The sequence below is a fragment of the Acomys russatus genome, chromosome X (genome assembly GCF_903995435.1).
Source record: "Acomys russatus chromosome X, mAcoRus1.1, whole genome shotgun sequence".
Lineage (NCBI taxonomy): Eukaryota > Metazoa > Chordata > Mammalia > Rodentia > Muridae > Acomys > Acomys russatus.
Window position 1 is genome coordinate 37,417,997 of NC_067169.1, and position 26,854 is coordinate 37,444,850.

General features: G+C 34.5%; 1 protein-coding gene across 10 annotated transcripts in view; it reads left to right on the forward strand.

Annotated features, from left to right (window-relative positions):
- Window positions 1-26,854, forward strand: part of Dmd (dystrophin) — a 2,465,896-nt gene that overhangs the window by 1,257,364 nt on the left and 1,181,678 nt on the right. For all 10 annotated transcript variants that reach the window (XM_051140917.1, XM_051140916.1, XM_051140911.1 and 7 more), the window contains 2 exons: window positions 1,431-1,625; window positions 20,782-20,954. In XM_051140917.1, the coding sequence (XP_050996874.1) occupies window positions 1,431-1,625; window positions 20,782-20,954 (368 nt within the window). The remainder of the gene's footprint in view (window positions 1-1,430; window positions 1,626-20,781; window positions 20,955-26,854) is intronic.

Sequence of the window (26,854 nt, forward strand, 5' to 3'; positions counted from 1 at the left end):
TTTTGTTAACTCTTCTATATAGTGTTGAATGCAATATGTAAGTACAAATTTCACATTCAAATACCCTGATAAATTATACATATATATATATATATTTAAATTATTGATATTTATATTTGAATTGCAAAAATAGAATTTAGATTTTAAAATCTATGGTTAAATACTTTATTACACTCAGGCTTAACTTTCTCTATCATTTGAATTGCATGTTGGAAATGGATATATGTTATCATTTCATTGATGATAAAGAAATATGTGTCAAGAATTTCATTTATATATAACCAATTTCATAAATTACCTGTCATTTTTAAATGGATCTGTACAGTTCTGAGATTACTGCAACATAATTAGATGAGACAAATGAATTAGAAAAAAATTTACTTGTCTGTCATATAAATATTAAGTATAAAAATCCCAAGCCTGAGAAATTAAAAGAAGGTCAAACTAATAAGCTTATAATTTTTATACATCTGAGTTAAGTTCTGTACATGATTCTAAAGTCCATTTAATTATGTTATTGAAAAATGTGTATGGCTCTGTCAGGGAGACAGCAGTAACAAAAGACTGTGTTAGCATATTATTGTCCGAACTTACCCAAGAGACCCTGCAATGATGCCCTATGCTGACCTCATCAACAGGCAGGTGGCAGTTAATCAACTGAGAACAAAGTTACTGGGAGAATAATTTCAATTACAAGAGCCTTGCTGCCTATATCATAGACAAAAGAAGAGCAGAAGTCATTCATCTTTTTGAATGTGCATACTAAGTTACATTTAGTTATTGCTTTTATGAAGAATAAGGAAATAATTACCACTAGAAAACTCCAAAAAGGTCTGGAACTTTTGGCATCACAGGCATTTGAATACCAAGTCAGAGAATGTAAAAGCAAGGCAGACATTCTAAGACCTTGGGAATTTCTGGAATAGTAAAAATTCTTAAGTCACCCAAACTTATTTGACAGATTAACTTAATAACAAGCTAACATTGAAGGCTGGAGCTGATATCTATATCTTGTGTAAAAGTACATATATTCTTGATCAAAATATTTTGAGTCCTATACTCAATCAAGAGTAGGAGAAAACAACAGTTTTTCTTCTTATGAAAGGAAAAACAGTTAAAATTAAATTTTTAAAATTAACTTCCAATACTATGTTTTTCTTGGAGTCAAATTACCTTCCTCCCTACCTTATGACTTTGGTCATTTTTCTACTATGTGGAGTGTGAAAGTAGGTGGAGCTCATAAAAATGTTTTGGGAAATGAAAAAGTATATAGAATGTTTAACCACTTTACTAAACATCATGCCATGTGTTTATTTTTAAGCCCTTTCCAGCTCTCTCTCAAGTGTATACTGGAATCAATAAAAACTCATCAAAGGCCCTTTTCATTTTTAGAAAGCTAAAAAAAATGTTCCTTTGTATATCTGTACCAGCATACTCTCCATGAAGAAACCATGGTAGTGACGACTGAAGATATGCCTTTGGATGTTTCTTACGTGCCTTCTACTTATTTGACCGAGATCAGTCATATCTCCCAAGCTCTTTCAGATGTGGAACAACTTCTAAATGCTCCTGAACTCTGTGCTAAAGATTTTGAAGATCTCTTTAAGCAAGAGGAGTCTCTTAAGGTAAAAACACAGCTCTTTCATTTAACTTTACTGGATGGTAATTGCACAGTGAAGAAACTTTGTCTTATTCCAGAAAACTTTAGAAATTTCAAGATTAAGCTGCTCACCTTCTAGCTCCTTCTTCACATGGAGAATGTGAAGGAAAAGAGAGGGGGATTGTCTTTGACAGAAACTCTGTTGCTGCAGAATCGATCTTTGCCTTTTGGTGGAGAGGCCTTGTGTGATCACAGAGAAAGGGAATGCAAGCTATCCATTTGAGACCTGCTAGGCTGTACTCAGAAAGTAGGGGAGGAGGGCTCCACCTCTCAGAGGTTAGGGGAGGGGAATAGGGCCAAAAAGGGAGGGAGGGTGAGAACAGGAAGATAAGAGCAAGGGGACTACAATCAAAATATAATATAAACAAGTTATAATTTAAAAAAGAATAAAAAATGAAAATAATTCAAGATTGATAGCTAAGATGTAAATTAGAAATACTTTAAAACATGTTGGAATATGGCTTTCCATAATATTGGAGTAAACAATAAAAATAGGCCACACATTCACTCAAGACAGAATCATAAAACAAGTTTTAATAAAGAGTTTATTCACAACTAGTATATTACTTTAATTCATCCTCTCCCAACGGGAAACCAAATAAGATTTTAAATTGTATCTACATTGTCTTAGTATCTTACTTTCTTAATATAATGTATATATTCCTTTTCAAATTCATATCAAAATGTATTATGAGATACATAATATAATTGAGTAGAATTTAATTACTTAAGCCAGGTATAATGCTGTCTATAACATCAGTATATGAGGAACATAGGGGAGATAAATTCCTTAAATATTTATTTCAAATCCACTAGCCAAAGACTTAGTACCGAAATGAGCTTTTTTTTTTTTCCAAATAGCAGCCTGATCCTGGATTCTGAACCATGGCAAACTATGGTGAGGTAATAAGCTGTGAAATTTAGTAGGCAATGTATATAAATAAATGAAAGTATCATCCAGAAACGTGTACATAAAATGCAGGTCTTATGATAAGTTGGCAATTTTATAATTCACACTCAAAATGAAATATAGCCACTGTTTAGTATTTTTTCAGAACAAGCAGCAGAATATAGACAGATGAGTTTGATATGAACAGCATGTATTAGCTAAAGCATTTTACTTGTTAATGATTTCTTGGGAGATCATTTCATATCACATATTTTCTATATAGGTATACAAATTGAAAATGCTGTTTGTTTTGGAAATCAGCATTTCACCATGTTAAGTGACTTGAATTTCATATCGTACATTAAATAAAATAAGCTATAAAATTACACAGTAAAATAAGAGCTTCATGGATGTCTGAATCCAGCCCATCTGTTTCACTATTGGCTGTTATCTTACAATCCTTGAAGTAAAAATCAAATGCTTTATATGTACAGTGAAGAGAAGCAGCTCAAGCATTACATAAAGGAGACTAGCCTGCATACCAATCATTAGTCACATTAACTAAACTCTTCTGACAGCACAATTTGTAAGCTCATTATTGTTGCTCAACATGCAAATCATTAATAATAATCTCATGTCCCTTCATTATCATGTTACTGGAAATATTGGTCAGAAGAGCAGTGACCCTAAACTTACTAAGTTGCACGCTAAATAACTTTGATGCAGTACCTCTTATTGTACATGCTTAAAATGACAAAACACTGTCTATATTCACAGCTATTCAGTAGTTCATCTTCATACATTTACTACTATAGCTTACTTTAATTTGGATAAGATTATTAATATAGGATTAAGAAGGTATTATTCAAGATTGAATTTAGCTGTATGGTTGAATCTCCATGAGATATGAAAGTAGATATAATTATACATTTCCCACAACAAATCTGCCCCTGGAAAATGAACCTACAATATTCACTGATTTTTTTTTATAAGAGATAGTTTTCAACTTGCTCTTCAAAAAATATGTATTTTCTCTTAAAGTCATTTAGCATTTTTATTATCTAAAAATAGAAATGTAGAGCAAAAATTGCACTCCTGCTGGTTAAGACAGTTTGAAGTTAAATATGGTTAATATTATTCTTGATAGATTTACATGGATCAAATTACAAATGGTAGCACAAAATGTTGGAGTTTAATCTACATAGTTTTAAGAGTTCAGTACAAGCCATATAATGTGAAATAAGATATATAATTATTCTCTGAACACAACATGATTAAATAGCATGGATGGGTTGAATATTTCTGTTAAATTGGAAAACTGCCTAATAATTTTAACAGCAAGTGAAGATAAATGTTATCTTTTCATTAATAACTATATTTTAAAGTGAATGTGTTACCTACAATGAGGGCATGGGAGAGATGGGTAAGAAACACATACATATGTAATCAATGTTCTGTTCTCAAAACCAATATGATCAATTCAAATTAATAATGAATGATTAAAGGTAAAGATTTTTAAGTATATTTTATTAATTTGTTCATATTACATCTTAGTTCTTTTTTTCTTTTTATTAATTTATTCTTGTTACATCTCAATGTTTATCCCATCCCTTGTATCCTCCCATTCCTCCCTCCCCCCCCATTTTCCCATTATTCCCCTCCCCTATGACTGTTCCTGAGGGGGATTACCTCCCCCTGTATATTCTCATAGGGTATCAAGTCTCTTCTTGGCATCCTGCTGTCCTTCCTCTGAGTGCCACCAGGTCTCCCCCTCCAGGGGGACATGGTCAAATGTGAGGCACCAGAGTACGTGAGAAGGTCATATCACACTCTCAACTCAACTGTGGAGAATATTCTGACCATTGGCTAGATCTGGGTAGGGGTTTAAAGTTTACCACCTGTATTGTCCTTGGCTGGTGCCTTAGTTTGAGCAGGACCCCTGGGGCCAAATCTGCCTATCATATTGTTCTACTTGTAGGTTTCTAGGACCCTCTGGATCCTTCTACTTTGCTATTCTCCCATGCTTCTCTCATTTAGAGTCCCAATAGGATGCCCTCCCCTCTGTCCCAGTTTTCTGGTAAGTGAAGGCTTTTGTGGGACATGCCCCTTGGGCTAGTATGCAGATATAAGTGAGTATATACCATTTGATTCTTTCTGCTTCTGGGTTAACTCACTCATTATGATCATTTCTAGCTCAATCCATTTATCCACAAGTTTTGGGAATTCCTTGTTTTTAATAGCTGAGTAGTATTCCATAGTGTATATGTACCACAGTTTCTTTATCCACTCTTCTACTGAGGGACAGAAGATGCTCCAGCATATACATTTTAATTCTTATCCCATTCCTTGTATCCTCCCATTCTTCCCTCCCTCCCATTTTCCCATTATTCCCCTCCCCTATGACTGTTCCTGAGGGGGATTATCTCCCCCTGTATATGCTTATAGGGTATCAAGTCTCTTCTTGTTAACCTGCTTTCCTTCCTCTGAGTGCCACCAGGCCTCCCCATCCAGGGGACATAGTAAAATATGAGGCACCAGAGTTCGTGTGAAAGTCAGATCCCACTCTCCACTCAACTGTGAAGAATGTCCTGTCCATTGGCTAGATTTGGGTAGGGGTTCGAAGGTTACTGCGCGTATTTTCCTTGCCCTTAGTTTGAACAGGACCCCTGGGCCCATATCTGCCCATCACAATGTTCCTCTTGTAGGATTCTAGGACCCTCTAGATCCTTCTATTTCCCCATTCTGCCATGCTTCTCTCACCCCGAGTCCCAATATGATGTCCTCCCCTCTGTCCCACCTTTCTGGTAAGTGAAGACTTTCATGGGACATGCCCCTTGGGCTAGTATGCAGATATAAGTGAGTATATACCATTTGACTCTTTCTGATTCTGGGTTAACTCACTCATTATGATCATTTCTAGTTCAATCCATTTGTCCACAAGTTTCGGGAATTCCTTGTTTTTAATAGCTGAGTAGTATTCCATAGTGTAAATACCACAGTTTCTTTATCCATTCTTCTACTGAGGGACACGAAGGCTGTTTCCATGTTCTGGCTCTTATGAATAAAGCTGCTATGAACATGGTTGAGCAAATGTTCTTGTGTGCTGGAACATCTTCTGGGTATATTCCAAGGAGTAGAATAGCTGGGTCTTGAGAAAGCCTTATTCCCAGTTTTCTGAGATAGCACCAGATAGATTTCCAAAGTGGCTGTACTAGTTTGCATTCACATCAGCAATGGAGGAGTGTTCCTCTCTCTCCACATCCTCACCAGAATGTGGTGTCACTTGAATTTTATCTTAGCCATTCTGATGTTTGTAAGATGGAATTTCAGAGTTGTCTTGATTTGCATGTCCCTTATGACTAAGGAGGTTGAGCATTTCTTTAAGTGTTTCTCAGCCATTCGATATTTCTCTGTTGAGAATTATCTGTTTAGTTCCAAGCCCCATTTCTCAATTGGGTTATTTGGTTTGGTGGTGTTTAATTTCTTGAGTTCTTTATATATTTTGGATATTAGACCTTTGTCAGATGTAGGGTTGGTGAAGATCTTTTCCCAGTCTGTAGGCTGTCGCTTTGTTCTCTTGACAGTGTCTCCTGCCTTACAGAATTTTCTCAGTGTCATGGAAGTCCCCTTTATTAATTGTTGACCTTAAGGCCTGGGCTGTTGGTGTTCTGTTCAGGAAGTTGTCTCCTGTGCCAATTTGTTCCAGGCTCTTCCCCATTTTTCCTCAAACTGATTTAATGTCTCTGGTTTTATATTGAGGTCTTTGATCCACTGGGGCTTGAGTTTTGTGCATGGTGACAAATATGGGTCTAATTGCATTTTTGTACATGTAGACATCCAGTTAGACCAGCACCATTTGTTGAAGATGCTATCCTTTTTCCATAGAATAGATTTGTCTTCTTTGTCAAAAATCAAGTGACTATATGTGTGTGTATTCATATCTAGGTCTTTGATTCAATTCCACTGATCAACCAGCCTAGTGCTGTGCCAGTACCATGCTGTTTTAATTACTGTTGCTTTATAGTACAGCTTGAAATCAGTTATGGAGATTCCTTCAGAGGATCTTTTATTGTACAAGATTGTTTTAGCTATTCTGGGTTTTTTGGTTTTCCATATGAAGTTGAGAATTGAACTTTCAATGTCTTTTAAAAATTGTTTAGGTATTTTGTTAGGAATTGCATTGAATCTGTAAATTGCTTTTGTTAAGATGGCCATTTTTACTATATTAATTCTCCTATTCCACAAGCAAGGAAGATCATTCCATCTTCTCATGTCATCTTCAATTTCTTTCTTTATAGTTTTTAATTTTTTTTTAAAACAAGTCCTTCACTTGCTTGGTTAAAGTAGTTCCTAAATATTTTATGTTGCTTGTGGCTAACGTGAAGGGTTTAATTTTCCTACTTTCTTCCTCTGCATGATTGTCATTTGTGTATAGGAAGGCTACTGACTTTTTTGAGTTAATATTGTATCCAGCCAATTTGCTGAAGGTGTTTTTCAGCTGCAGGAGTTCTCTGGTGGAATTTTGGGGATCACTCATGTACACTATCATATCATCTGCAAATAGGGATAATTTGAATTCCTCCTTTCCCACTTGGATCCCCTTGATCTCCTTTTGTTGTCTTATTGCTCTGGCTAGAACTTCAAGAACTATATCGAAGAGATATGGAGAGTGGGCAGCGTTGCCTTGTTCCCGATTTTAGAGAAATTTCCTTTAGTATCTCTCCATTTAATTTGATTTTGGCTATTGCTTGCTGTATATAGCATTTATTATGTTGGTGTATGTGCCTTGTATCCCTGATCTCTCCAAAACTTTAAACATGAATGAGTGTTGAATTTTATCAAATACTTTCTCTGCATCTAAGGAGATGATCATTTTTTTTTCAATTTGTTTATATGGTGGATTACATTGATGGATTTTCATATATTAAACCATCCCTGCATGCCTGGAATGAAGCCTACCTGGTCATGTTGAATGATATCTTTGATGTGTTCTTGTATTTATTTTGCAAATATTTTATTGAGTATTTTTGCATCAGTGTTCATAAGAGAAATTGGTCTGAAATTCTCTTTCTTTGTTGGGTCTTTGTGAGGTTTAGGTATCAATGTGGCTATGGCCTCATAGAATAAATGTGTTTCCATTGTGTTTGAGTCCTCTGGGTTGTTTTCTTTGGGATAGCTGGGATCTGGAGACACCATGTTGTTTTGGGTTTTTTGCATATGATTTTATGCTGTCTTTTAGTCATCTTGCCATCTTGTTTTTGGCATGTAGCTTCCAGAGTTGGGGGGTGGGGAGTCTGAGGATAGATTTACCCATTTTCTCATGATTTCCCTAGGCTGAAAGCTCTGATGCTTCACTGGTCTGGGTGGCAAGATTCTAACCCTGTAGTTTGGGTCTCTAACAGCCAGTTACCCCTGCTCCCCTGTACTCATCCTGTACTCAGAATGTGTGCTGGGTCAGTCCAAAGTGTCCACAGCCTTCTGGGTCCCCTTGTGGCACCGGAGCTCTCCAGGTACTGAAGCAGGTCGGGCAGACGGGGTCTGGTGGCCACTCTACACCCTGTCTCCCCGAGATTTCCTTAGTCCTGAAGCTTTGATGTTCCGCTGGTCTGTGGTTCCTGGTAGTGTTTTGGGACCCAGAGTGCTCACAGAGTCCAGGTTAGTGTCATGGGGACCAAACCACACACACACTGAGTTCAGTTTGCATCTCTGGACCCAAACTAGTCTTGGGGCCTAATCCACACACTTAGTCCAATTAGCTCTTAGTCCAACCAGGATCACTGGTCCAAACTGCTCACTGAGCTCATCACGTTCAGCTAGAGTATCAGGCCCTGGTCCCCACACCAAGTCCAGCCACAGTCTCATGGCCAGGACCATGAACCAAGCTCAACTAGAGTCTCTGGGCCCAAACTTCCTGCCAAGTCCAGCCAGGGACTCAGGGCCCAAACTGCTCACCAAGCTCAGCTAGTGTCTCTGGGCCCGAACTGTCCGCTGATTTCAGCTACATTCTCTGGGCCCAAATTGCCCGCCCCCCAAGTTCAGCCAGGGACTCTGGGCCCAAACTGTGCACCAAATTCAGCCACAGTCTCAGGGCCAGGACTGTGTCCCAAGTTCAGCTAGGGACTGTGGGCCCAAACTGTGTGCTGAGTCCAGCCAGAGTCTCAGGGCCCAAACCACATAGCCGACCTCAGTTAGAGTCTCAGGGCCGAACCGCACACCAGTTCCAGTTTGGGTCTCAGAGCACAAGCTGCGTGCTGAGTTGAGCTTGGGTCATGGGGCCCAAGCCCCACACTGAGCTCAGCTAGAGTCTCAGGATCCAAACTGCTTCCCGAGCTCAGCTAGAGTCAGGGGTCGAACTACACGCTGAGTCCTATTTGGGTCTCAGGGCACAAGCTGCAAGCTGAGCTGACCTTGGGTTGGGGGGCCCAATTCTTACACTGAGTCCCCTCCCCTGCACCAATTCCCACCAGTCACCATGCCAATTGCCTCTGCCTTAGGGTTCTCAGCTGCAAACCTCAGCTGCTGCTGCTGCTGCTCTAGCCTGAGAATATCCGCACTCCTCCCATGTACAGGGGTGTGCATGTTTTCTGTATTTTGGTCCTTTCAAACTGTGGGTATTCTCACTATAGTGGGGTGGGGAGCTTGGTTTTCATGGTTAAGAATTCCTTGCAATTCCCTAAATCATTTACTGAAGCTTCTAAATACGGTCTACGCTGCTCGTGACCATCTTGCATCTCCCTAGGTAAAGGTTAATAATATATATGCAGTGGCATCATTATTATGAAAGAAATGCAACTCCCAGAAACATTACACACTTACAAATTCATTGCAATTTTCTTTTTTAGAATAAAGTATTATCTTAATGAAATTTACTAAAGTAAAATGTGCTAAAATCAACAATTCTACAATCAGAATATCTCATATGATTGTAGAATTACAAGTTCAAGTCCCCAAACACTTTTCCTATGATAACTTTAAATGTTTGTAATATGTTCATGAAAAGAGAAATTTCCCATGAAGTAGTCCAGTGGAAAGAATTTGCCCTCCTGCCTCAATATTCCACATTACTGACAGTTTTCTGTAACATGGTGTCCTTTAGACTCTTGAGACCTTACCAAACCCTGTTCCTCCATCATCATTCACTACACACTGACTGGCAACTGCCAGTACCAAGAAACTCTGACTTTTTGCCCTCATTCTTTCCATAGTCATCAGAGCCCACATGATTCCTGAATTTAAAACTCTGTATGCCTGCATTTTATTCCAACTGTAGTAGATAAGAGATAAACAGATAAGCAACAGTCTTCACTCAACCATCAGTTGGCGTAATTGAACCCAATGTTCTGAGCTGTGCTTACAATCCTGTTGTACATAGTTGGAACTTCCGTCATAATTGTTCTTTTCCTTATCATAATTTCTTATAATATTTTCTCCCTAATAAACTATGTGCATGCACAATCTTGATTTAAGATATATTCTATAGGGACTCTATCAAAGACATTTGTAAAATAAAAATAACATATTTAGTCATTTGTTACTCAATTCCTTTGACATACTAAATTTACAAGGACAGAATTGCCCAGTGATGTTGCTGCTATGTCACTGACAAATTCTTTAACTGTTCAGTTGGCCATGAAACTGACATATGTGCCTTTTGTTACACAAAAAATGGCAAATCTTATAATGTGCTGGCTAGTTCTTTTTCAACTTCACACATGGAAAAGTTATCTGGGAGGAAGGAGCCTCAATTGAGAAAATGCCTCCATAAGATCAACCTGTTAGCAATTCTGCAGTATATTTTCTTAATTAATGATTAATGGTGGAGGGCTCAACCCTTTGTGAGTAGGGTCACCCCTAACCTAGTGGTCCTGGGTATTATAAGAAAGTAGGCTGAGCAAGCTACAGGGAGAAAGCCATTAAGCAGCATCCTCCATGGCCTCTGTATCAGGTCCTGCATCAACACTCTTGCCTTGCTTGACTTCTTTTTCTGAGTTACTTTGATGATAAATTTTGATATCGAAATATGAGCCAGATAAACCCTTTGCTTCTCAACTTCTTTGGTTATGTTATTTCATCTTAGCACTAACCCTACCTAGGGCAGAAAACTAGTCTTAAGACTTTGAAGTAATGTTGGAAGTAAAGTTTACCTAGTTAAGTGTGCTTCTAAAACAACTTACTCATATTTACTTATTCGATCCTGTTCATAACTACATTAAATGAATAAAATTATTATACTTCTTATATACATGAGGATGCTAAAGAAACAAAATATAAGTTTTAAAAATGACCACAACTGATGTTGATGTAGCATGATTTTTATTTTCAGTGCAATGGCTTAAACTCATGCTTTCTAAGTACTAGCCAGGAGCTTCAGGATTGAAATACAATTCATCATACTAACAAAATAGGTTTATCCCAAGCAATTATTACATAATCTGTGGTGTTACTTTTTTTTATGAAGTTCTTTTTAACATACCATGTTGAATATAGTAAAGGAAAATTTAGAGGAAACAAGACAGTGTGAAGTCCACTCTCCCAATTTCATGAGAAAATTTCCTGGAATCTTAATTCTAGATCCTGTCATACCAACATAAATAGACTGTATAGGAAAAATGAATGAAGAGGTCAGAAAGATGGACATAGGAACAAAAGGAAGGGAAAATATGTTTATTGAAAAAATAATTCCACAATGCGTAATTTTTAGAAGATTATCTGGGTCAAAAAAGCTAGCAAATACAAAGTGAGTAGATATTTCCATTACAATGTAACATTTACTATTATAAAATAAAATTCACAGTTAGGTAAGCATATATAAAACAATTAAATAGAGAAAATCAGGCATAATCCAAAAATTCAAATTCAAATTCTAAATAGAATATTAGAGAGGACATTTGAGCACAGACTGCATAAAGGTAAGGGATTCAGCCTTAAACTATAGGCAAAGAAAATTGCGCTTAATTCAAAATGTTATAGTGAGCCTATCTTCAAAAATAACATGCAAGAAAGCCAGAGACGTAGGGTAAAATAAGAAGACTGGGGAATGACAGGACAAAAAACATTTAGAGATTGAAATTACAAAGGTCCTGGCATGACAGTCATAAAGAATGGCTTTCTTTTTTGCTTAAACTAAGAACAATTCTAGATTTTTGAAAAAATGGAAAGTGTGATATAATTTGTGTTTTAAAAGGACCCTCCTGACATTTTGCTGGAGAATGTAGCTATGATGGCCAAAAGAAAAGTCCAGAGGTCCAGGAAATAGATTATGATGACTTAGACTACTATGGTAGTGAAATAATATCAGATTCTGAAAATGATTTCAAAGTAGGGATAGTAGATTTGTAACTCTATTCTCATAGCATCAGTAGAATGTATGGATAAAAACCACTTTTTAAAAGAACTGGGACTTGGGTAAGACAGATATCTTACTCAATTGATGCATGATTCATTGATGGTTTGAAGATTTCTTTGCTATGCTTGTCTAATAAATTTCAGTATTTTCTTGAGTTAGGAGCACGAGTACTGCCCATAGATATATGAGCATACGTGCTGAGAACTTCCTCCTTTGGAATCTATTTCATGCCCCTTAAGCACGTATTTAATAATATTAATCATAAAAACAAAATTAATGCCATGAGAAAGGTGATTATTTTTCTGTTTCAGTGCTAGGGGAATTAAATAATATCTAGTGCTACCATATTTACAGTAGAAAAACTGAATAAAAATAAAAAAATATTTATGAGAAAACTTTAATAAAAGAGCATGTTAAATGAAGACTGAATTTTCCATCAATTTATGATAACATTGCAGTAGAATGTTACTGCAGTTGATCCAAGATAGCCATAGACCAGATAACATCTCAAAGTAAAGTTTTAATACAAACGCTCTTAAAATTCTATTTAAACTTTCTAACAAAACAGTTCGGTACATGGAAAAGTTTATAATGTTTTATTAATGATATTTTGAAAACCACTCTTTCATGTTAATGTAAACAGTCTGAATATTACAACCTTCTAACTAGGTCTCTGAAAAGATTGTGTTTTCTGAATGTTTGTTGAGTGGTATATAAAATTCTTTATTTTTCTGCTTTCATCATTTGAGATTTATTTAATTTTGTATATAAATTTCTTTACTACTTTATAAAAATTTATCTGTTGGCTCAAATTTTAATTTTACATAAATTATTGAGATAATAGATATGAGGAAGAAACTGCTACTGTAGGTATAGAATAAGGGATATATTCAGTGTGAATAAATTATAATAAAAATATATGAATAAATTATAAAAGTTAATTATAATAAAACAAAATGAAAATAATTACAATCTGACATGTTTATGTTGCTTGGTAATGTTTTCCTTCATATTTCATTTTCTCTATTATATAGTATATTACTCTTTTTTTTCCTTCACCATTATTTACCAGACACATCAATTTTCTTTTATTCCTATTCTATAATTTACTACAAATTCTATTTTAGTACTCACTCATTTTATTCCATTAATTTCTATGTATAAATTTTAAAAATACAATCATCAGTATTAAAATATACACATGATATGGCAAGTGTAAATGGCAAATTAATTTATGGAGAATATTTTATCCTATTCATTAACCATTCAACTTGCATTTTAGCCAATTATAATATTATGTTTTGCAATAGGATACACAATTCAGAAATGAGTCAATATTTTTTATCATGTGCAGGCATGCATCATCCTAGATAAAATCTTTTAGCTAACTATAATTATGTGAAGGAAACAATTTTTACATGTGTACCCATAACCATAGAAAAATATAGTAGGTTTACTTGTGAGAGAGCCAGTGAAAATAACTTTTAAAATTTCTTTGGAATCTCAAAAGGCCAAAATAATTAAACCCTGAAAAACTATTTCACTGAACACTTGTATTAATTTTGTGTTAATTTTGTATACCAGTAAGTGACTTATGTGTAGCTTTTTAGAACATAGAGAATATCAAAATTTGAGCCAATGTGATGGCTCAGTGGTTGAGAGTTCTGGCTGCTGAGCCTAACAGCATGAGTATGATCTAAGGTTCAAAGATGAGTTTGATCTCATCTACTTGATGAAAAGGAAAAATTAAGTTAAAAGTTGCCATGTAACCTACACACACACACACACACACACACACACACACACACACAGAGTAAAATGATTTTTAAAATATAAAAATTTCCAGGTATGTTGGCATGTTCCAGGTATGCCTTTAATCCCAGCACTCAGGAAGACAGAGGCAGATGAATCTCTGTGAGTTCTAGACCAGCCATGTATACATAACAAGTCCAGGATGGTCAAGGCTACACAGAGGAACCCTATCTCAAAGAACCAAAATGAGCACATATATTTATATATACATTTATATAAAATATTTAAATAAGGTGTTATATATTTATATATATTTAAATAGGGTATTGTATTCATGTGGTCTCTAAAGACAAATTCCACAAGGCGAAATGAACAGTCTTGAGTCTTTGAGTTGCTGGTATTTCATTTTTAAAGGCTGTCTTGGAACTTATCCTATAGACCAGGCTGGCCTCAAAATCAAAGATCTGCCGGCATTTGTCTCCCATTTACTTTGATTGAAGTCATGAATCACCACCACCCTTATCTTTATTAATTTTAGAATAGAATTACTTCCTTGAAGTTGTTGTTCTAACAGCTACTAATGGGTTCCAATGTTATTTGTTTATTAGAAATAAAAAGTCCTATATTAACAAAGTCACAAAGTGTGTCAAGGCGTCATTGATACTTTGAACCATGTAAAGCTATTATCATACCTTACCCCCCAAATGAAACTGAAATGCAAGTTTTGTAAATATAATAATGCATAGGATTTTAAGTATATTTAATGTGTAAAGCTGTGTAAAGGATTTTTGTTTCTCCAATATATTTTAAAGAGTCTACATTTGTGGGTATTTTTGTTTATAAAATTTTGAGCAAGTTTTACCAACATATGTTTTTGGCTAGCTATTTTAATATTCTAATAGTTTGAGGGACAACTTTTGTAAGATAACATATTACTACAAATTTCTGAATTTCTACCAATTTATAGAAAAAATTCTCTCCTTAATTTTTATTGGACTGTGTGATTCAGATCTAAATATGAACTAGTTACTTGTTATGACAGAAAGATACCTTTTCTGTTGCTCCCCATTAGCCATGAATGCATTTTACTGTTTGGCATCTTACCTATTCCTTTTCCCATTTCAATATCTAAATGTAGCATGTTTCTAAGTGATACTTAAATAATGGAACTGACTAACGTTTTCTCAGAGGTGAGTTTAAGAGATAAAAGGCCTGAGAATGTAACATTAGAGAAGCACACATTTTTTTTATGAACAGATGCTTTAAAAATCCATGAAGGAGTTTGGCATCTGACTTTGGCACAGAGCACTGACTGTTATTCCAGAGCACCAGGGTTGCATTCCCATCTCTCAAATAGTGAGAACTATCTAGACCTTCAGTTTAGAGATTCTGCCACCATTTTTGGCTTTTACAGGTACTACAGACAGAATTTGTTCAAATATACATGCAGGTAAAACACCCACATATATGAAATAAAAAAATTCTTGAAATTAACTAATAAAAGGGAATTCCATGTATTTCCTACCATTAGTTTATATGAAACATTCAGAGAGATTAAAACTAAGGGAACACTGGATAGTAATTTTAGCACTCTTTTAACCATTAAGTTCAATACACTTATTTTAGTGCTAAGGTTTTGACCCAGTATTTTGGACATTGAAAGCAACCACTTTACTATGGAGCTACATATTTAATCCTGCTTAGACCAAATTATCTTTAAAATATTTAAGTTACTTTTAGGGTAAGAAATAATGAAACAGCACTTTCATAATGCATTACATTTTAATTTATGTCTTTATATATCTGGAAACTTATACTGTTTTTAAAAATACATCTTTTTTGAGTAAGAAAACTGAAATTTTAGAAGTAAATACTTTATAATTGTTAAAAGCAAGCTTTAACAACTAGATTTAGGTTTTATATACAATTGGTTATTTTAAATTCTTAATAGGATTATAAATACCTTAAAAGTGTACTTTAGAATCTATTTCAAGGTAGAAAATGAAGGCATGAAAATGCCCATGGATTATAGGCAAGAGTCTTTTAATAATTGAGTGGTGAAGTTTCAATGTTTGTTGAATTACATTTTACATTTTGTATCAGGGAGCTGAACATTTATTTTTTCTGACTATAAAGAAGGGTAACTAGAAATAAGAGAATTTAAAATATAAGAAATATTGCTATGTTTCAATGATATTCCATAGAAGAAACTGTGCTGTAGATAAGAAAAAACTTTTTTTAATCAAGTATTTTCTTTTTTAAAGTTTTTTAAACAAGCAATTAAGAGTAAGTTCAATGTATCAGACAACATTATTTCTTACTCTTTGCTGGCTATGTTTCCACACTATACTCTTGCATTCATATAAGTGACTATGCCATCCAGTTTGGAAGAAGAAGGTATTATAGTAAAACACTCTTACAGGAAAAGAATTGGTGTCAAGTCACATTAAATGACAGAAATTCTAAACTGTAGAGATTTGCCTATTATGGGAGAGAACATAAAATAGTTAAATTAAAGGTTATTGGAGCCCTTTATCTCAACATGATTATCTGTTAAATAGAATCCTTGTTTAGTTTCCTTGATAGATTATCTACAATATTCTATTTATTTCTGTTTTTTAGCCTTGAAAAATGTTTATTCTATGAGGTTGAATAAGTAGTAACTTCAGGCTTATATTATCTATACAGATCTTCTTTGAAGTGGATTTTTATGAAAGACTCACATTTAAAAATACTATTACCTCAAAATCAAGACCTATGTTATTATGTACATGCCATTAATGAAACTGTTAAATATCATTTTCAATTAGATACAAGAATAAGAGCAGAGGGACACACAAACTCAATTATATTTTACATTAGTACCCAAATTTCATCTTCCTTTTATAAAATTTATCTCACTATATATTTTCTCTCATCAAAATATACTAACTGAAGTGTTATTTAACTGGTATAATACTGTGAAACAGACTTGAAACAATGTGTAACAGTTGAAATATTAATTATTAAGGGTGTGGGGCATTTAATTCAGGAACAAGTACCTTTTAGAAATTAAATATTCCTTTTTATATACATTTTAAAAACCTCACTTACAAGTAGAGTGACACAGAAACATACATCAAGTGTTATCTAGAAATAGGGGAGTCAATTTTTAAGGACATGTCAAATTTATAAGGAGAGTTCACAAACCTGTGTACTTCATCATTTTGACATCATATTTTCAGATAAGGCAAGAAACTATTTAGGAAGCAAAATGGAAATTTCCTAGGGATTTTTTCCTATTACCATGGCAACTATTGGGACTGTGGTTTCATTTCTGGAGGGTCAAAAACTATAAAGATCACTTATTTCTCGACAAACTAAAATAGTCAGAAGCTGTATGAGACTGTAGATTTTAGTGTAATACTGGAGAATTTTAGAGTTTCTATTGAGTTTATATCATTTTTCTGTATGCGGTGTATAGAGCACGATAGTCTTTATAGGGATTTAAAAAAAATGAATTCCAGCCATTTTTTACACTCAGGTCTGAAACTGCACCAACGAGTGATTATCTTGATATCCAAGGATTGTGACATCTCTGGCCTAGGTGTCTGCTTTTATCATTCAAAATAGAAAGTTTTTCTGCCTTTGAATACAGGAACTGTTCACAACTTGATTCTGAGCAAGTCTACTATTTTCCAGAGAACTGGAATTTAGATTTTATCAAGAAACATCTTAAGCTCAAATCCCCAGAAAATGTATATATCACATGTGGTTGTGCTTGCTTACAAATATGCTCCCCTGTGACTAGGAACACATACACACACACACACACATACACAGAAGCTTGTACATCACGTTAAACCAGAAACAGATAATTTTTGTGTTCTGGTAGATAAGATTCTTTTCTTTTTATTTGATATTATCCTTTTATGTATCTTTTTTATTAATTTATTCATATTACACTTCAATGGTTATCCCATCCTTCTATCCTCCCAACTATGTATTTTAAGCATTTGGGTTACCAAAACATAGGTAAATTTGATCAATTATCTAATATGAGTGGAAAGAATAAACTTTTTCTTTTCTTTTCTTTTTGTTTTGTTTAATGAGACAGGATTTCCTTGTGTAGCCTTGGCTGTCCTGGACTCACTTTATAGACCAGGGTGGCCTCAGATTTGCAGAGGTTCACCAGCCTCTGCCTCCCAGAGTGCTGGATTGTTGGCATACACCATCATCCCCAGCAGAAGCAAATTTCTTTAAACAGTAGAAAGATTACCAGACTTTTGCTTCTTGTTAAAGGATCAGTATCCCAGTGAAACCTATGAATTATAGAGCAAGAAGTTGCATCTGAACAACTGCTGTTGAACTCAATTTGCCCAAATATCAGAATTATCAGTGAAGTCATTTCGGTATAAATTCCTACCACATGACTCAGTCAGGTTATTGTAATATCCATAAACACAATAAAGGCTCAGACACATAAAATATGGCACTACTTACTATTGAAACTGACAGCTCCACTCATCAGTGCCTTGAAACTGTTGCTGAGATTCGCAGCCAAACATTAGGTGAAGCATAGGGAATCTGATGGAAATGTGAGGTGAAGGAGGAAAGAACCTGGAGGTGACAGAGGCTCCACAAGAAGACCAATAGAGTCAACTAAGCAGAGATCAGAGGGGCCTGCTGATACTCAGGCACCAACCCATGACTTTGCATGAACTTGACAAAGGCTACCTACAAAGATGTAGCTGATGCTTATCTCAGGCATTATGAGGGTCCATTAGTAAGGAGAACAGGGGCTCTCTCTGGCATAGACTCTCTTGTCAGGTTTTTACTTACCCCTGAGGGGAATGCCTTTTCAGTCCACAGAGGAAAAGGAATTGCTCAGTCCTGATGCAACTTGATGAACTGTGGTGGGTAGGTAGAACGTGGCTCCCCTTTTCTGAGGGAGGGGTTGGGGGAGAAGGAAGGAGGATGGGACTGGGAGGTGAGGAGGAAGTGCCTATCACCAGGATGTAAAATAGATAAATAAATAAATAAATAAATAAGAAAGAAAGACTGCTGGAAATAAACCAGGCCCAGTGATTTTACAGTACTAAAAGCAAATAACAAATCTACTCTATCTTTTTAAAACATTTTATAACTTTTGCTATATTGTCAACTATGTTTTTATAATATATAAACTTTTCATTAATAAACATGCACTTCATGTCCAATAAAGCAGCTATAATATTCATTTTTTACTGAAAGAAAATGAAGATGTCTTTAACTAGTTTTAATAAGAGTTAATCTTTGTATAAACGAATTCTACTCTACCCTTGTTTTTAAAGGGATCCATCACTATGCAAACTTTCTTGTGTTCTCTTAACAATTCCCTTTAGCCAGGTAACCACCTCTTATGAAATTAAATCACAACATATTTCTGTGATTATCATTTCTGTAAGTAAAACTAGTATAAGAAAGTTTTAGTGTGAATTTTATAGTTGAATAAATTCAAGGACTATTTCTGTGTTATCACAACCTTCATTGCCTCATATGTTAGAACCTAATGTGGCAGATATGTCCTTGAGCTTCAGAGTTCAGGTGAAGTTTTGATCAAATAAATAAGGTTCCCCTCATAAGATACACTTTGAATTGTAATGTATAGCTTATAATCACTAAGAAAACATTTTACATAAGGAATTAATTAATATCACCCATAATTTTCATATTTTATTCATCTTTGAGCATATATATATACAAGACTATAATTAAATTTCATTTTCTTTTTAATTTTAGAAGCCTATTAGAACTTTTGCTTATAATTGACATGATATATAATCTCACCAGGTTCCACAGAATAATTTTTATAATTCATAATTTATAAAATAATAATTCATTCCTAGCTATTGAACTAAATTCAGAATTTTCAGGTTGAGATTCAAATCCTTTATGACATCTCTCTCATCTCTTGACCCTCCCACATTTTCCCAAAGGTATTTACATTTTATAAAATCAGATACTTCTGATTGTCTGTGTTATCATTTTATCAATGTTATACATGGACTAAAATGGCTTTACTACTAATTCTACTTGAGTACGACTACTCCACATTCCACTTTACTAATGAACAAGTGACACATAATTCCTTCTACAAACTTCTTGAAAACAGAAAGAGTGAAACTGACCAAAGTACTAGAGTAGTAGAATAAGTATACTTGGCCTATGGTCAACACTTTTTTAAAAAGACAGAAGATAAGAAAAGAATATAAGTTAGGACTTTCTATGTCAGGACTCAGAAAGGTAGTCAGACCCAATGGAGCCTTATAGTGTATGTTGAGTGTCTGGTTAAGGAGCTGGGGCTCTAGGAAAGAAAATTATATATCTCATTATTCTTCTTCTATTTCCTTAGCATAGAAAAAGGTAAATATGTCTTCCTTATGTAAAGAGTATTTGCCAAATGATTGGCCAGGACAAGTGGATTAATCTTTAAATTAATTTATGTTGTTATTAATTTATTTTGGTTATTATTAATGTGTATTGTGTGCTTGAGTGAGTTTATGTGAACCATTTGTATGTAGAAGCCAGCAGAGGCCAGACATAAGTATCAGATACTTTGGAACTAGAGTTGACCTGTCGACATAGGGATGCTACTGTGGCAGCCTACTGCCAACGAATTAAGGTGTTTTGTTTGTGTTTGTTTGCTTTGTTTTGTTTTTAGTTTTATTTTTATCTAACTTTCAGAGAAGACTTTTTATATTAAAATCTGAATACCAGTATCTTATACAGGATATTGGGAATCACAGATACAAATGGAAACTCATTTGGGAATGAAGAAAAGCTGTGAAAACACCAATAAGTACGTTCTAGTATTGAAACTGGGCAAAAAGCATACAGAGGGGAGGCTGAGAATCTGCACACTTGAAAGTAGAAAATCCAAATATCTCAAGCCAAATGAAGGCAATTTTAAGTTGTAGGGTGTGATCATTTATACTAGAATGAAGACAGTAACTCACTAACTTGATTTAGGCATCTCTAACTATTGAAAAAAGGACTAATATGTATACAGTTGATAATTTAGAATTTTAAAGCTATTTCCTCTACAACCATTTCAAAATTTTTACTACTAGAGAAAGATGATTTATTTTCATGATATACATTCTTATTTTTCAGAATATAAAAGAAAATTTGCAACAAATATCAGGTCGGACTGACATTATTCACAACAAGAAGACAGCAGCCATGCAAAGTGCCACCCCTGGGGAAAGGGTAAAGATACAGGAAGCAGTGTCACAGATGAATTTCCAGTGGGAAAAAGTTAATAGAATGTACAAGGAACGACAAGGGTAGGTAGCATTTTAATTTTACTGAAATGTTATAACACTTTTCAGGGAATGCTAAAAATTATTTTTATAGTCCCTTAGGTAAAATGATAGAAAAGGAGAGGAAGAAATATTATGGGAATATACAAATACATTATTACTAATGTTCTGAGTTGTTGAAATTATTCTTTTTTTTTTCCTTCCTTTTTTTTTTATTAATTTATTCTTGTTACATCTCAATGTTTATCCCATCCCTTGTATCCTCCCATTCCTCCCCCCCCCATTTTCCCATTATTCCCCTCCCCTATGACTGAAATTATTCTTTATTGAAATCAATTTTATATTTGTATATTATATCTTCCTCTAAATTTTTAAATAATATAAAGGCTGTTTTGTTCATTTCACTAAGCTGATACAAAGTATAAAATGTATATCTGCCTGCTGCCTACATATTTATGAGAGTTTGGTACTTAGAGCTCTGTATTTTAAGTATATGATTTTAAAAACTTCATTTTAATTTATTATTTCCATTTGGAAATGATACTATTTTCTCTTTCCCTGTAATTCTTTATTTTTTACTATGGTAAGCTTATTTAGTTGATTTTGGTGCTTAATTAATTAAATATCTTTTAAATTCATTTTGGAAAGTATTCAGATTCATTCACTTCACATCAGAAGAAGGTAGATTATTTCCTCATATACAAATTTAGAATACAAGTTGTCTAACAGCATAAAATATTTGTAAGATCTATAGTTTAGAGACAGACTTATTAGTTGGACCAAGAAGAATTCAAACTATTTTGTATCCTTCATGTGTCTGTGTATAGCCACCCTTGAAATGTAGGTTTTAGTTTATTAAATTATACTCTGAAATATATATTTCAGACTTTATTTTCAGTTGTTACCAATTATTTTGTTTACTGTATTCCCAATTATTTTTATCTAGAGTTATGATTGCAAAGTATAATAACTTTAGTTCTGTAATATGATTTCCCTGTCAATAAAACCTGACTCATTAATTTGTCATAAAAGCCCTTCACCTGACCTCTATTCACCTAGATCTGGTAACCATGTGATTTTTCACATGCTGTCTGCACTAGAACAATTATTTGTTGTAATTTAGCAATATGAAATTACTTTGCAGTTTCTAGTATCCTGTTTCCTCTCTATCTTACCCATCATATTTATCAGGATTCACTTTAAATGTTTTATGACTCTTACAATCTAAGATTATTAGTGGATCGTAATGTCTTGAAGGTTGAATATTAGCTTATCACTTAATACAACATATCCATAAATTATTTTGTATTTAGAAGTGTTTATAAATTTGGTTGCCACTCGATATGACATCTATTCTTTGATGTAGTAATCAAAATTTTAATTTGTATTTTTTTCAAATGTGAGAATATCTGTCCTCAGTTGAAGTAATAATTTTATCTCAACCTATGGCTTAGTACAATAATGTCTACTTTCATTGCTGAAGAAGAGAAAATTAAGTAATTTGGTATACATACCATAAAAGAAAAACTTACCTTGTAAATCCAGCATACTTTAATACTTAATATGGACTAATTGTGAGTCACTATAGGAGTCTTCATATGAGGCCATTTTTAATGTGTTCATTCCACTGTCTTTTGTGCTTTTCCACATATTTTCTTGCATCATTCTAGGCTATGTATATCTGGCAAGAAGTTTTGGGCAGTTTTCAGTGCTCAGTGATTACTTTACTTCTTTAGGCACATACCACCATGACAAACAAGAAATATTTTAGTTTCTGAGAATATTTCTTCACAATAATCTTATATTTTCTGTTGCTCTATGAGATATGATATTCACTTTCAACAGAGTAAAACAGTTGTTTGCCTTTCATTTCACCATTTAAAATTTATTCGTTTTCTGTCCCAATTAAGGCACCTCTCTGTTCTCCTCTAAGTCCTGCCCTCTCACCCTCTTCCCTAATTTCCCCTCTTCTACTCCTCAGAAAAGGGGAGACCCCTCCATCAACCTGCCCTAAGACATCAAGTTGCATCAGGACTAAGCACACTGATACCCAACAAGGAAGCTCAGCTAGGGAAAAATCATCCAAAAGGAGGCAACAGAGTCTGTGTCAGAAACAGCCCCCACTCTATTTGCTGGGGCACTATCATGAAGACTCAGATGCTCATCAGCTACATACATGTAGGGGACCTTTGTCCAGTCACTGTGTTGTTTTGTTTGGTGGTTCAGTCTCTATGAGTCCCCATGGTCCTTGGTTAGTTGACTATGTTGGTCTTCTTGTGGAGTTCTTGTTCCCTCCAGATAACTCTATCCTTCCTCAATTATTCCATAAGACTCTGCCTAATGTTTGGCTGTGGGTCTCATCATCTGTTTTGATATGCAGCTGGCTGGAACCCTTCAGAGGGCAGTTATGCTAGTCTCCTATCTACAAGCATAGCAGACTATTGTTAATAGTCTCAAGGTTTGACTCTCTCCCAAGCGGTGGGTCTCAAGTTGGACCAGACACATACACCCCCCCACACACACGCACACTACCATCACCTACATCAAAATCACAGGAATCAACAATCATCATCATTTAATATCTCTCAATATCACTGAACTCAGTTCCTTAACAAAGTTAATGTCAAAACAGGATCCATCATTCTGCTACATATAAGAAGCATACCTCAGCAACAAACATAGATATTACCTCAGAGAAAAGGACTGGGAAATGTTTTTCTAAACAAATGGATCCATTTTCTTCTCCTCAGAAAAGGGGAGACCCCCTCCATCAACCTGCCCAATCACATCAAGTTGCATCAAGAGTAGCCATTCTATTATCCCATAAAATAGACTTTTAACCAAAATTAATCAAAAAAGAATGGTAAGGATAATTTATACTTATCAAAGAGAAAATCCTCCAAGAAGATATCTCAATTCTAAACATCTATTTCCCAATTTCAAGAGCACACACATTTGCAGAAGAAACATTACTGAAACGTAAATCATACATTAAGCTCCACAACATTAAAATTTGGAGATTTCAGCAACCAATTCTTACCAATGGACAGGTTAACCAGACAGAAATTGAACATGGAAATAATGATAAACCAAATAAATCTAACATATCTATAGAACATTACACACACACACACACACACACACACACACACACACACACACACACACACACACACACACACACACACACACACACACACACCTTCTTCTTAGCACTACATGGAACTTTCGCCAAAATTGACCATATACTCAGTTACAAAACAAACTTCAACAAATACAAGAATATTTAAATAACAACTTGGATCTTATCAGACCACCATGGACTAAAGCTGGACCTCAACAACAACAGAAATAACAGAAAGCCTATAAACTCATGGAAACTGAAGAATCACAAGGCAGATAAATAATAGCCAAATTAACAAAATCAGAAATGAAAAGTGGACCATAACAACAGACACTGAAGTAATCCAAGGAATCATTATTTCTTACTTCAAAAGCCTGTACTCAACAAAACTGGGAAATCTAAAAGAAATGGATGATTTTCTCATTAGATTCCAATTATCTAATTAAATCAATGTTAGGTTCACAATCTAAGTAGACCAATAACCCACAAGGAAATAGAAGCAGTCATTAAAAGTCCCAACCAAAAAAAAAAAAAAAAAAAAAAAAAAAAAGCACAGGCAGGCCCAGACAGTTTTAGTGTGGAATTCTACCAGACATTCAAACAAGGGCTAATACCAACACTCGTCAAACTATTCCACAAAATAGGAACAGAAGGAATATTGCCAAACTCATTCTATGAAGCTACAATCACCCTGGTACCTAAACCATAAAGATTCAACCAAGAAAGATAATTTTAAACAAATATCCCTCATGAACATTGATGCAAAAATACTCAATAAAATACAAGTTGAATCCATGAACTTATAAAAAAAACATCATCCACCATAATCAAGTAGGCTTCATTCCTGGGATACAGGAGTTGTTCAACATATGAAAATCCATCTATGTAATCCACCTTATAAACAAACTGAAAGAAAAAAAAACACATATGATCATCTCCTTAGATGATGAAAAAAAAAAAAACCTTTGACAAAATCTAATACCCAGTCATAATAAAGGTATTAAAGAGATCAGGGGTACAAGATCCTTACCTAAACATAAAAAAGACAATATTTATTTTACCCTTAACCACAGACAAAATAAATAAAATCAGGAGCACTAATTCTATTCCATAGATGAAGTAGCTGAAATTTCACACACACACACACACACACACACACACACACACATACACACACATTAGTTGATTTAGGTTCCTGGCAAGTAACTATGTCTCTAAGCTCAGTAGTCTTACTGCTCTTTGTCCATTGCCTATAAAAGAATTCTAAATTTACTTTCTTTGGCAATCTCCAACAATTAAGAGCTCTATTATTTTCTGTGACTTTTAGTCTAATCTAAGATAATTTTTTTATAATGATTACTTATACAGGATCTCTAGCATTCATTTTCCTTCAGAATCCTGGCTTTTCTCTAGACTTACTAGACATTCTTGAGCAAATTCCCAAACTTGTATACTCCTTCTATATAAAACAGGAGAAAAATATTAACCAAAGTATTGCATTATTATCGGGAGTCATTGATAGAGCAAATGTACAATGACTTGCTCAAAGAGGGCTGTCTTAATGACAAAACGATCCTATGGTTCTGGCAAGTTTGATTCATGCTAATTAATTATGTTTGTGTTTATTTGTTTACTTAATGTTGGGAAAGGGAACTTTCACTCATAATCCACAAATGCACTTCATAGGACTATTAAGTTAGTTATTTTATTTATCCCATCATTTGGGTCTTAAGGAATGAATTTTGGTCATCAGCATTGACAGCAAACCAACTTACCTGGTAAGCCCATAATTTATTTTTAAAATTTGATGTTTTCCCAGTTACTCCAGAAAGATGAGACTCAGTCTCTGCTTTGAAGATAATTAAAGATATGGAGAAAAAATTGACACTAAGATAAGGATAAATATAAGATGTTCTATTCTTATGGGCAAGAGTAATATTCACAGAAATTAGAATAGAACTATCTTTTACAGACTCAGAAAGACTCAATATAATACTTTTGTCTTGATTCATTTCTTAAAAATAATATTTTAGCAATTTTTGAGAACATAATACAATGTATTTTGATCATAATCAATTTCTTCTTCATCTTTTCCAAGGTCCACACCCATTTCATTTCCCATACAAGTTTATGCTTTCTTTGAAAACAAAACAAAATATTTTTAATGCTGTCCAAATATTTTTGAGGTGGGACCTGCCGTGGGATATGGTCAACCTACCAGGGCTAAATCCCTAGAGAAAACAGACTTTTCTTTTCCCAAGAACTAGTAATTGTCAGTAGTTCTCTATCTAAGTTAGGACTCTGTGCCTTCCTTTACCTTCTTTACTGGGATTTTATTTGGTTTGGGCATGTACAGACTTCATAAACATAGTTATGATTCATTGGTTCATACGCAACTCTCCTATTGTATCCATAAAACAGTTCGTTGTAGTCTGCTACCATTTCTGAGTCTTACAATCTTTCTAGCCCATCTTCTGTAATGATCCCTGAGCCTTGGGAAAAGTGGTTTGATATAAATGTCCCATTTAGGATTGAACATTCCAGTGTCTTCTTATCTGCATGATGATGTGTTGTGCTTCTTTGTATTCATTGTAATCTACTCTAAGAAGAATCTCACTACCAGTGGAAGAAAGATAACAAATCTTACCTATATGTGAACCCTGTGCCTTAGAATAATTAAGAAACTGGCAAACTACAACCACAAGTGAAATAGTGGCGTGAATGTTATGGGTAAACCAACTACATTTTTTTTTCAGAATTAAAATTCACTCAATGAAATTGAACCATACATGACACCATT